Source organism: Drosophila mauritiana, chromosome X (assembly GCF_004382145.1).
Source record: "Drosophila mauritiana strain mau12 chromosome X, ASM438214v1, whole genome shotgun sequence".
Classification (NCBI taxonomy): Eukaryota; Metazoa; Arthropoda; class Insecta; order Diptera; family Drosophilidae; genus Drosophila; species Drosophila mauritiana.
In genome coordinates this window covers 5,823,207-5,835,811 of record NC_046672.1, presented here as the reverse complement: position 1 = coordinate 5,835,811, position 12,605 = coordinate 5,823,207, and the positions used below count along the sequence as shown (strand labels likewise).

The 12,605-nt window shown below is 43.7% G+C and overlaps 2 protein-coding genes across 2 annotated transcripts; one reads left to right on the top strand and one right to left on the bottom strand.

Annotated features, from left to right (window-relative positions):
• Positions 1 to 115: 115 nt before the first annotated feature.
• LOC117148211 (malignant T-cell-amplified sequence 1 homolog) lies at positions 116 to 2,033 on the bottom strand. The gene is made up of 4 exons (XM_033315500.1): positions 1,923 to 2,033; positions 1,709 to 1,861; positions 1,339 to 1,641; positions 116 to 832 (listed from the first exon to the last, which is right to left on the bottom strand). The coding sequence occupies exons 1-4, from the start codon at positions 1,931 to 1,933 to the stop codon at positions 751 to 753; spliced, it is 549 nt and encodes a 182-aa protein (XP_033171391.1). The 5' UTR covers positions 1,934 to 2,033; the 3' UTR covers positions 116 to 750.
• A 563-nt stretch (positions 2,034 to 2,596) lies between these two features.
• On the top strand, positions 2,597 to 4,372 carry LOC117148248 (cell cycle negative regulator roughex). The gene is made up of 2 exons (XM_033315551.1): positions 2,597 to 2,938; positions 3,029 to 4,372. The coding sequence occupies exons 1-2, from the start codon at positions 2,917 to 2,919 to the stop codon at positions 4,162 to 4,164; spliced, it is 1,158 nt and encodes a 385-aa protein (XP_033171442.1). The 5' UTR covers positions 2,597 to 2,916; the 3' UTR covers positions 4,165 to 4,372.
• The last annotated feature ends 8,233 nt before the right edge of the window (positions 4,373 to 12,605 follow it).

Sequence of the window (12,605 nt, the reverse complement as noted above, 5' to 3'; positions counted from 1 at the left end):
TGCATGTAGATTGGGAAAACTCCACATCCTATTTTATTTGGGACAGTAAAAGACACCACAAATGCTAAGTTATTCAAGAGTTTGATATGGTTTTAGATACCCATACAAAAATGACTTAGTGCCACGTTTTGCGAAGCTTTATTTCAATAATTTTGAAGTAAAACAACTAAAAATTATAATAAAAAAAATAATAAATTGTGTACATTTAGTTATAAGCTCTTTTTTGTATACAATTTTTTTGTGTATTCACAAGTACCCGGAAATCAACTATAACCTTGAAATGTTTGTAAGGGTTGTGTGCAGCCCTGTCAAACTTTAAGCTACAGGCCTTGTTTCGTTGCTTTTTAGACTAATCAATAAATAAAAGGAGTCACAGTTATCCAGTTGAAAATAAAATAAAACCTAACAGAATGAAGACCACCAAACAGAAGACTTTTCAAATGCTCAGTCATACTTGGCGAATCCGATTAAAATGCTCAAATTTAGATGCACTGGTTTTCCAGGTGAAAACCTGGACCACTGGTTTCCACAGGTGGTTGGTTTCCTTTTCCAGTTCTCTCTCTTTTCATCTCTCTCTGCTCGCTTTAAATGCCATTAATTATATTTCGCAATGATTTAAATAGTTTAACTGACAGAGTAAAATTAATGGAAAAAAAATAATAAACAGGACTCAGTTGCGTATATCAAAAACCATTCTTTGCTCTCATGACATAGAAGACTAAAAAGTGCAAGTGCAGATTCCTATTTCGCCTACTTCACGGGCTTCGACTTCCACAGGCCGTCGTTGAGGAAGTGGTACGTCTCGATACCGATGCCTTTGTTCTTCGCCAGACTGTGGAAAAGTCAAGAGAAATGGAGGTTCATGGTTTATTCAAATGATAAAAATATTTTTTTTTTTTTTTTTTTTTGGATGTATTAATTTAAAACTGTCCTTCGCGGACAATCATTAAATTTGAGGACTAAACTTAACGGTAGAGAATTAATGGATTACATAATTTGTTGCGAAACTTTACAATAACTGTCGATATTGTATGTATGATGTATGTATGTTAAAAATATGCAAATGGCTAAGAACCTTGGTAACACAGATCTTTTCAAGCACATGCCCATTTATAATTATTCTTTCAAAATTAGCTTTTTCCAAGCTTAAGAATATTTCCACAGCTCAAAGAAGTTAAAAAACTATAACACATTAACCTAGCAACAAGCTACTAGCGTTTGTATTATAAAACAAAGTCAAAGACGAACATTTAAACACATTTAGGTAAACTAAATGCAAGCATATCAAATAATACTCTTAGATATTAACTACTAAAGAAGTGGTAGAAGCAGACTTACATTTCCTGTGTGGATAGCGTGAGAAGACCAACGGCCAGGGCGTGCTCCTTGCCCTCAGCCATGATGGCCACCACGGTGTCCTTATCGGCCGGCGTCATGCAGGCGCCCGGCGACGTGAGGCCGGGACACATGACGTTCGCTCCGCTCAGGACGAAGCGGATGGCGCCTTTGTCCACTTGCTGCATGGTCACGAAGTAGGGAAACTTGTGCAGGAGGCGCAGCGTGGGCATCCAGGGACCATCGCGGTGGCGGAAGAACACCTGGTCGCCGGCTCCGTTCAGCAGCAGTTCGATGTGGTCATGGCTGGCGGAGGAGTAGGGATCGGAAATGAATGGAGTTATGTGCTGTGGCAAGTACTGAGCCACCCTACCACTTGGCGATGCGGTACGAGTCCTTCTTGGGCAGGATTAGGTCGATGTGGTTCTCCAACTTGGGATAGGCCTCGAGCAACTTGGCACGTATGCCCTTCTGCACCGACGACTTCAGCTGCTGAATGCTGGAAATGCTATCCTTTTCTTCGAATCTGCACAGATCGAAGTGCTACGGTTAGGCGGATGCCGCCATCTAACACATGCCATACGTACTTTTTGAACATTTTGAACGATTACCTTGCGCTCTTTTTTCCTGGTCGACGGTGCTTATCCGTCTTCAATATATGACAGAAGGTATCGGTTAGAGGTGGAGAAACATAGATGCATTCGAGTATGTCATCAATGTTTTCGAAAATTCAAAAGCATCGATGTTTTTCATGGAATCAACGATGTTTTTCTATCGATACTGCACATCGGAGAAGAAATGTGTATAAATTGTAAGTATAAATTAATTAAAATTAAAATTAAAAATTGCATTAATTAGTATAATTGTTTTATAGGAGCAATTACTAGATCAGCGGCTTCTGAATAGGTCATCGACGAATTCCGGCATTTTTATGTAAGGAATATTAAAAGAAAAAATAATCCTTAAATTGTAAACTGTGATAAAATCTATAAAATCTTAGATAACACTAATGGCGATATTATTATTATTATTAAAAGAGATAAATTTCTTTGTATTAAAAACATCAATACTTAAAACGATAGTATGATCGAGATCGAGCTTTGAATCGAGAACTTGAAACTTGAACTTATAAAGATTGTTACAAGATTAAAATATATCGATTTAAAACATCGATGTTTCTCCACCTCTAGTATCGGTTATGGAGCTTGGCACGCTCTGCGGTGTGACCAGTTCTGCGTGAAATGCCAACTATCGCCGCTCAGGTGTGCATGCGGTATATGGTATTAATTTACGTTTAAAAAAGAAACAAACAATATTAATAGACTAAACAGATTAAAGTAGTGTGATTTTTACTAGTACAAAACTAATGTAAAAATTTTACGGAACAACACAAGCCGAATTACAAGTAGGCGCTGACCCCTGACCTCGATGACGATAGCTAGTGTCATTTTCAACACTGGTCAATATGGCATACTACCAAAACATTGTTGTATCAACAACATAGTGTCGGAGTCGAATTGTATATATTTTAAATTATATTTATTTTTTATAAGCACAATTGCATGAAAATACTTGAAGGAAATGAGCGCTCCACAAGAACATAGTAAGTGGCAAACCCACGGATAACAGCTGTATGCGACTGGGCTGATCAATAGGAATCGCATCGCATTTCATCCGCTTGCTTTATTTTCAGAGGAGACGCCTTTGGAGGTGATCCATGAGTTCATCAACGGCGTAGATGATGGGTCCATACGCCGAGACCTGGGGGAGGACTGCATCCTCAGCTTCTACAGTCGAAATGTGCGTGGCGCCAAGGCAGTCACCGGATTTCTGAGGAACCAGTTGACAATGCGCTACAAGCACGAGGGATTCGAGGAAGCAGCGCAAATTGAGCGGGGCGACGAGCTTCTCCTAAAGGCGCGCTTCGGCAGATCGTTTGACTTGGAACGTCGTCGCATCTACGAGGAGAAGGAGCGCACAGGCACCACTCTGCATGTGCATCCAGAGAGCGATGACGAGGAAGTAAATAAAGAGTTTTCCTCAACCCTGATCACGCCCCCCCGTCCGTCGAGCTACAATTTGAACTCACTGAAGTATGTGGAGGCGTGTGGCCAGTTGAACAAGCGTGATGAACATGTCTACGGCGGCCTTGACATGGGCGAATCATGCGTCGTCCACCTCACTTTGGGCTATCGGAGCACCTTGCTGCCCGGCGGTAAAGCGAGCGGCTTTGAAATCTGCCTGGCTGTCTACGATCGGGGTCTGAAAAACCTTAAACGATCCACTCTAACTTCGCCACTGTGCAGCATTTCCTTTGCACGACGGGCCAGCGCCCGATGTAATCCCACCACCGATGATGAGGGGGATACTGAGGAGGATTCACCGCCGCCAACAGCGAGGCGCTGCGTGCGTCGTACTTTATTTACAGAGGAGAACACTCAGAAAGAAGAGGATCCCGATTCCATACCCCTGGAAGAGCAGCAGCCAGCACCGCAGCAGCAGACAGCACCGCAGCAGCAGACAGCACCGCAGCAGCAGACAGCACCGCAGCAGCAGACAGCACTGCAGCAGCAGGCGGCACCGCAGCAGCAAGCAGCACCGCAGCAGCAGACAGCACTGCAGCAGCAGGCAGCACCGCAGCAGCAGACAGCACCGCAGCAGCAGACAGCACCGCAGCAGGTTGAGGAGACTGGTGAGGTAGTAGATCTATCCACACCCTTGAAGACCACAAGTTTATGCAGCTATACATCGAGGAAACGACAACAGACAATCCATTGCAACGAAGTAGAGCGAAAACGCGCGACGGGACCAAGGCGGATGCGTTTCTAGTTGCTTTTCCAAATCAACGTAGCACAATTCTTTTTTTTGGCTTTCGAGGATACCCGACAAATTTCCGTAATTATTTGAACAAGACTGATTGCACCCGTTTTGGTCCCGCTTCCAGGGACCCCGCGTCGCGCTAGGCTAAACCACAATATGTATTGTATTACATAATCTCCTATATTTATTTGTGTATTAAAGTTCAATGTTTATTTAAGCCAATCTTTTCTTTCCGTCAGTTTTTAGCTGCTTAATTGGAAAGAAAGGCATCTAATCGGGTGATATAGTTGAATATTTCATTTCAAATTGAAAAGAATGCAAATCAATGGAATATAATAGTTAATAGAGGTAAAATCCAAACATGTTTACTCATTTCTCAAACAATTTAACTTTACCCAAAGTCAATTGTTTCTGGTTTGTGTCTCGGCTCGATCAGTTTTTCACAACTGTTCCCAGTAACTTAGACCGCTATTGGTGTATAGGAAAATCAGGCCAACTATAAAATAGTTTCTATAAACTTTGAGTTCTAGTTACTCAGTGAACAACTAACAGCTATAATTATTTGATAAACTTATATGTTCTTAAGTCCCAATTGCAAGTAGAAACGTATTAAAACAAGATAATAGTTATTGGGTATATTAAACGGTTTCTTGATAAAAATCAAGAAAACTTATCACTGCATCACGTCAGATTTATAAAATTAATTCAATAAATTGTTAAATATAAATCCTGGCAACTTGAGATGCCATAAATATGGGCTTCCGAAATGTTGTATATGACATAAGGCCATCGATGCCTCCGTGAATAATGCCTGCCATACTATATAGCCGGCTAATACCGGCAGAGATCAGACGTGAGCGAACCTAATAAATCGTCGCTCCTGTTGTCGCCACTCTCAAGTGGGTGGGCTTATTCGGCAGGTCTATTTTCGTACCGCCAGGGGGGAAAATTGGATGGAAAATAGAAAGAAAATCCATTTGATTAAAACGGTATGCCGGGGCGGGAAAATCGTAAGCAGAGGGTGGTTCGCTAGCTGGTTCGCATTAAGACATCAAATAGACAACAAAGTGAGCGCTTGGTGGGTCCCAACGTTCTGGATGTGCTCTCTGGACCCGGCCCAAAACCCCGAGAGCAGTTCGAATCGTTAAGCCAGCCAAGTGGAAAAGGCAGACTCCTTCCCCTCATCCTCACCATCCTCCCCATCCTCCTCCACCTCACTATCCTCCTCCACCTGCTCTTCCTGCTCTCTGGTGCTTGAAATTAGATTTCTGCCGTTGGTCGGCATTCGTTACGAGGTTTACGGCGGCACACGCTCTGAAATTCACCAGTCATACGATTCGCATACACTCGAATATGGGAAAGTAACATATTAGGTACTTAAAGTTAAGAACTATTCCCTAATACAAACTCTTTCTACACCGAAACTTTTTGAGCTCTACACGTAGTTTTGAAAGTTGTAATACTTATTAAATAACCTTTTAAATATATGTTACAAAAAATAAGTAACGATACATCTAACTTAAATGGTTAGTTATTCGGTCAGCTGTTCCACTTTACTTTTTTATTTCGAGTGTAGTTGGGTTAAGCCTGGCAAATCCTTGGGTTAGCTACAGCTGATTTATGTTTGGAGCCCTGCGACGTCACGAAGGTGGGGAGTCCGTCCGTCGGTCCGATGTTTACGAGCGGATTAAGTTTTGCCTTTCAAACAAATTCCATTCGAATTTAATGAGCCCCGAGATTACATCACCGAAAGGGAGGCGACACGAAGGATGCCAGCGGTAGTGGGATGCGTTTTTAATTGAAAGATGTCGCCACGATGCAGACACGATTTGACAATCCATCAGGGCGTCAATCGGATATATGCTATATATGGTATGTATGGTATATGGCATGGTGCCCAACCTACGATTCCCAACCACTTAGACGTTGGCGTTGTCTAATTTATGCCGCCTTGTCCACAATTAGTTGCAACTGCAGCAGCAGCAGCAGCAGCAGCATCGGCGGCTGTTTGCCCCAGAGAATTGGGGAATCGAGGAGGTTATCCTATATGGGGCGAGTTCTCCACTTACAGCTAGACGGCCAAACCGAAACTATTCGTCTAGCATTACACGATACTTAGCCGCCGCTTATTTATGTGCCTGTCAACGCCTCTCAGCTGCTCCGCCTTCTCTTTTCGGAATTCCCCCCCCGCCCCAAAAACATGCGAAATTCAGAGGCATGGGGCATACATACTTTTGGTTAATTGAAACCTGTTGTAAATCACAAATCATATTGACGGCTCCATGTCCCCCAAGAAACAAGCAGATATAGAAACTAAAACTGCAGCAGATGTCGTGCGTTTTTCATAATTTTCGTTCGGGGAAGAAAGCTCCAGAGAGGCAGCTGCCATACGATGGGGATCTCGTAGAGCTATGGAAATCCACTATGGAAGTTTTTCTTATACACATACATGTTGGCAATTGCTAGAGCTTCTCAGAATTCCAACTGCTAGTTCTAAGGATCTTTTGCTAACGACTAGTTGGTCAGGTCACAAATCACAACAGATTGGAATTTCTGCGCTCTAAGGAGCTGTCTAACCCATTTGTCCTAGCCATTCAACCCCATCGTACACCCATTTCTAACCCATGAATAACCTCGTTTGGGAGACGAAAGCACTTCCAGTCCATAAACTTTGCCCTCAAACTGAATTTTAAGTTGATTTCGCTTGATTACTTCATTTTCGGAGATACAACAGCATTAGCAAGAGGGAGCAACTAATGGTGAAAATATTGCCATTGCTTTTGCGACAAGTGCGCATTTGTTGCCGCACTCCCCCGATATCTGCCCACCACTCAAGTATATGTATATATATTTTCCCGGCTGCTATTGTCCATTTCCGATTGTCGAGGGTGTCATTTGGTAATTGTTACAAGCTGCCGCATATTTGGACAAGCAACTCGCAGCACTCGAAAACAAACAAATGACTCGAGAGACGAGTGGATGCGAGTCAATGGGATTGGGAGTGGGATTGGGACTGGTATGGGAACCACCCTCGACTGGCTACTGGTGGTGGCTCATCGCCCATCCATCCACTCATTTGTAAGCGGATACGCAGTACAGAGACCAGCATCCAGTAACCAGGACTCAGGACCTTCGACCCCGACCCCGACTTCGACTCCAGCAAATGTCATTAGTTTACAGTTGTCTGATTTCCATCCTCGGTCGTCGAGAATGTTGTGATCGATGATGACATCTCCATCCGAGCGTCTCCATCCCGTGGGCTTGCTGATAATGATGTTGATTCGGTTTTGTGGATTTCCCTTCCGACATATTTCAACATATGGCTGGATGATCCCAAGGAGATTACGTTGAGCAAATCATTGTCCGCTGATTTTGATTCGATTTGAGATGTACTTGGATCTACTTGGAAAAGAAAAGGGTTCAATGATCTCTAATGGTACGCCATTGCCAGGAAAGTAAGGATCCGTTTGCATTACGGCTTCATCCAATTAACCGGTAATCCTTCTACTAGAATTCCCCCAAAACTCTCTAAATGAATAGCTAATCGCATTGGATGCAGCCTTTCCCCAAAAACAGGAAAATTCCCAATTCCGGCGGCCAATTCCCAGACAACTAATTAATGTCAGTCGTCTGGGAATGCCCAATTCTCGAAAAAGTCGAAAACGGAGTCCTCGTAACCCCAAGGACCTCGAACTGGTTCAGACCAGCCGCGTCGTAACTCAAAAAGCACTTAACCCATAAAAGTGAAATAATTCGGTGGAATAACAAACGCACTTAACAAATTACAGATGTGAAAATTTCATTTTCAGTGTCCGACCCCCATCCTTCCTTGCCTTTTCCCTGCTTTTCCTTCCAGAGGGGGATGTTTCTCCCCTCGATTCACCCACTCTGCATTCCACAAATTAGAAAATGATTAATGGACTCAACCGGTTGCACAGCACATTTCCCCCACTCCCCAATCCAGAATCCTGATCCACTCCATGGTGGCGCCGTCGTGGTCACATCCTCGCCAAAGGAGCATCCAAAAAACAGGAGGAACAGTGCGTCTGGCACACTTCAGCATAAAATAGCACTCGAGAGAATCGAATGGCTGGGGACGGGTACACTGGGAAAAAAAGCACTATCAATTGCAATGAGAAAATGTTCATAGTTCACTTACAATATATGATAATAGTTATGCTGAAGATTTTATTCTTTTTAAAAGCTTATTGTATGTGCTCACATTTTTCTCTCAGTGCCTGGGCACCCTGCTGCTTTTCGTCCTGCTGCCGCAGGAGTCGCGTTAAAATCACTCTTCCGTTTCGAAGGCACAGGCTGCTGGTCCTCGATGAATATGGATGGGGGATGCACGGAAGGAAGGAAGGACGGAAGGAAGGAGGGGGGCTTGAGCCACCCCCGACCCACCAGGAGGGGTGTGTTTGTTGTCATTTATTGCTGTTGTCCTGGCCTCCTCCTCCTCCACCTCCTCCTCCTCCTTTACTTTCCGGCCGCTCCTGTGTTGTGTGATTTTTTCTGGGGTCACGCTTTGCTCTTTTGATCACTACCACTTCCACGTCCACATCCACATCCAGTTGCACAGGCAGGACACCAGCGCATCCTGGCCGTGAATCAAATTACACTTTAAATCCTTGATTTTAATCTGAAGGGGCTGACAAATGGATTTTTATGTCAATTCCCCGACAAAGGGCTAAGCAATTGAATTTCGCATTCTGACATAACCCCAGGGGTGGTGTTTTTTCCGGGTGCACACGGGGCTTACATCCATGTATGCGGTGTATCCCCTCTCCGCAGGACGAGCAGGATTCACCAGAATGGGCAGGATTCTGGGAAGCGGCGGAAGGAAGCAATCAGTGGGCGTTGTCTCTGCGGGCGGCTTTTTAATCTCTGATTGGATTGCCGAGCTGTTGATGTTTAACGTTTATGAGGTTGCGCATTTCCCGACACTTCTCACTTCGCCTTCCTGCCCAATTAGTGAATAAACAAACGAAGCAGCTCTGTTTATTTAAAACATAATATAATTTCAGCTATTTTCCAAGCTGAATCATATTATTTTTAATAATTTAAGCGTAGTGTAAAATGAAAAGTTTAACTTGGCTTGGTGACATGACTCATGCCCGATTTGTGGTTAGACTTTCGTGTGGCGCAAGCTGGAAAAGTTAACCAAGTGCGGCAACCGGTTTTGGCCAACTCATTCGCCATCGCAGTGCGCTGCGCACAAATGCAAATCCTTATTGGCAGGAATCTGGCGATCTTGTGGGCGCTCGATAATTAGCCATGCCTGTCACACAGGCCCAGAGATACACCCTCGAGTATCTGGAGAGGTAAGGATCGGAGGCAGGGTGGAGTGGAGGCAATGGGACGAGAGGTGGGACAGTGTCATAAAAATGTATAATAACAATATTTCAATGTCGCAGCGGGACATCATTGTTGCCATGTTAACGCTTATTTTTTGTTTACATTTTTATAATTTCCAGCGCTGCGGCTTAAGAAGCCAAAAACTTTGAAAACACACATACACAACTGAAACTGAGGCAATATAAACGAGCCGGGTTTTGGCAGACAAAAGGAATTTCGCGGTATTTTCACGCTTGATGCAACGGCCAAACAGAAATCAGGGATTGGGATTGGGATCGGAATCGGGATCGGGATCTGGGGATCGGGCATGGTGGCTGCTCCGGTTTTGGGTTTCATTCAAAGGAAACGCTCCGTCCTTCACTGCTTTTGGCCACTGCGGATTAAAATGATAACAAGACTTCGGCGACCAGCTTTTGTTTCGTACACTGAGAAAAATAGGGATATCAAATTTTTATTGGATTTCTATAAACATACTAACATTGCTTTTTACCAACATACATGTAGATACAGCTTTATACCATTATTCTTTGCATTTCACGTTAAAACGCCGCCTTATTCGATTTCTTTCAGTGTAGCATGGGTTGTTCTCCCTTAAGAATGAAGATGAATACAAAAAAACGAGGCACCTGCCTGAGTTGCTCTGCTGCTTCCCTTTTTTTTCCGAAAAACTGTCTTCTTTCCGACTTCAATTCTGTTTTTACGCTTGAATTTCTCGGGACTGTTTCAATTTGGCCCTGAAAGGAGCATGTTTGTAATCGCGTCAAGCTCGCGAAATGCAATGATCTATATGAAAGATACGATTTTGGGGGACTTAAGTGACTTACGCAAAGCAATGTTTCTCATGCAGCCTTTGAGATTAACTGCACAGTACCAACGGCTAGCCAGATGTATATTATTTATTATAAACAAAGCCGCACCTAATTCGATTGTTTTGCATCATTAGACATCGTACGGAGTGCTCCCAAGGCGATAGGAGTTCAATTATGCCCACCCCCCTTTAATGGACATTTTTGAAATTTCTCGAGAAGCGACCACCCACCCATTCATCTACTCACCCATTCAGTAACGATCCAACTGGCGATCATCATCCGGAGTACAAAACATTCTCTGAACAGCACACAGCTCGGAACACGGCGCACGAATGTTGGCCAACAACTCAATTGGGTTTTGGATTTTATGGCTTCATCTGCGACTGGCTTTATGGGGCATAATTAAAAGTTTATGGTTAACGCCGCCCATCGGCGTTGGGCATTCCGAATCCGAAGAGCATCCAAATGGCGCCCGTTTCAACCATAAAATGCGGCATTAAATCTGCACAGCATTTGCCTAAGACAAAAGTGATCGGGTGGCACTGTGACTAAGGTCTGTTATAAAGATTATCTTTATGGATCGTGTTGCCGTTTAGTTTAATTCGCCTCAGTTCACATTCGATCCCATTCGATTCGATCCAATCCGATCACGGATCACTTCTCCACAGGTGGCACTTTGCTACACAGAGGCAAATCAAAATCATTAACATTTTCTTTTGTTTTGTTAAGTTCTCATCTTTAAACAGTTATTGGTAACAATGGGACTTATCACTGCATAATATATTAGTTCTGATTTTTCGCTCAGTGTAGGAATATTTTCGGTTGTGTTGTGTGTAATAAAATCTGCATAAATCATCGCCGGATGGGATTGGACTCGTTCTGCTCGTTTCGATCTCTCTGGGTTTCGGTGATTCTCTGGGCTGTGACCTCTTTGGAATGGGTATCTTCTGGGGGATTGGGATTGGGATGGGGATCGGCGATGGCTAATGAGGGCGTTGCCAATATGTCAATTTGATCGCCCCGCAATAAACGCATTTCGTTTCGTTCCGCTCAAGCCAAGCCACCGACTTTTTCCCATATGATAAATGATAAATGAGCCGCGCGTGCCCCAAAAGCCGATCTTTAAGCCGGGGTCATCGCTGGCTACCTGTATTTGTGGCCAGTCCAGTCCACCAGGTGCTATTTTGATGCATGGCCCACCATCAATTAGGGGCGCAATTGATTTTCGCCGTCTCAAATTGATGGACGCCTATTTGTTTGGGTTCAACGAAGCTCTCTCGGTGAGATCTCAAACATATCTCATATTCCGTATGGCAGATCTCCGATCCCCGATCTTTTGATGGATAAGGCGCATTAGGGCTGCCCTGACATAATGGCCTTTTCAAGATGACACGCCCCGGTACAGGAGTTCTATCCGATCTGCAACGATCCTATCTTATCCCATCCCATTCCATCTGTAACTCCATTCGGCTGACTGGAACGCTTCTTCTCTATTTTTGCAGATCTTTTTGCGCCCCATTCATCAGCGCATTTCCGCTTTTAATTATTGCCACGTCGCATTTGCCGCTGGAATGACATGCAACCAAATTGCCGGCGATAAATTTTGTGCACATTTCAGCACAGAAAAAAATTGCAGCAAAATAAGAGCAGCGTGAAAAAAACACACGCAGCACGCATATACATATCTATATAAAACTGAGTGTTAAGAGTATGCACACAGTTGCTAATTGGCCAAATATATTTTCAAATTATCAACATAAAAATAAAGAAAGATTAACATTTTGATTATACTTTTAAACTGATATTCCAATCGATTTGATGTACGTACACAAACTTTTGCGACCCACTGTATCCCATAGGGGAGCGCAATTTTCTGGATCGAGTTGCGAGGATTGCCAATTACATGCAACTTAACATAATTATTTGTCACCAGGCGGCGGACAAAAAAAAAACATAATGTTAGCTGGGCGAGAGCGAGAGGGCTGTAGGGTGGGAGCGAGAGGCAAGAACGCACTGGAATGCTGGCAGCAATTGGCGCGCCAACAAATTGCTGGAATAATTACGCACACATTTACAGATTGATTCGTCGCCGATGACAAAAAGGCATTAAAAAAAAAACCAGAAAACAAGAGACAACTAAAAAACCCTGACGATGTGCAGAGTGAGCGATCTGAGATGTTGCTGCTGTGCAGATGTGGATGCTGCAATTCATTGATGAACGTGAGGTGTCAAGCAAATTGACTGCCAAGCTTATCGCGCCGTTCAAAGGCGTGGATGGCCCATTTG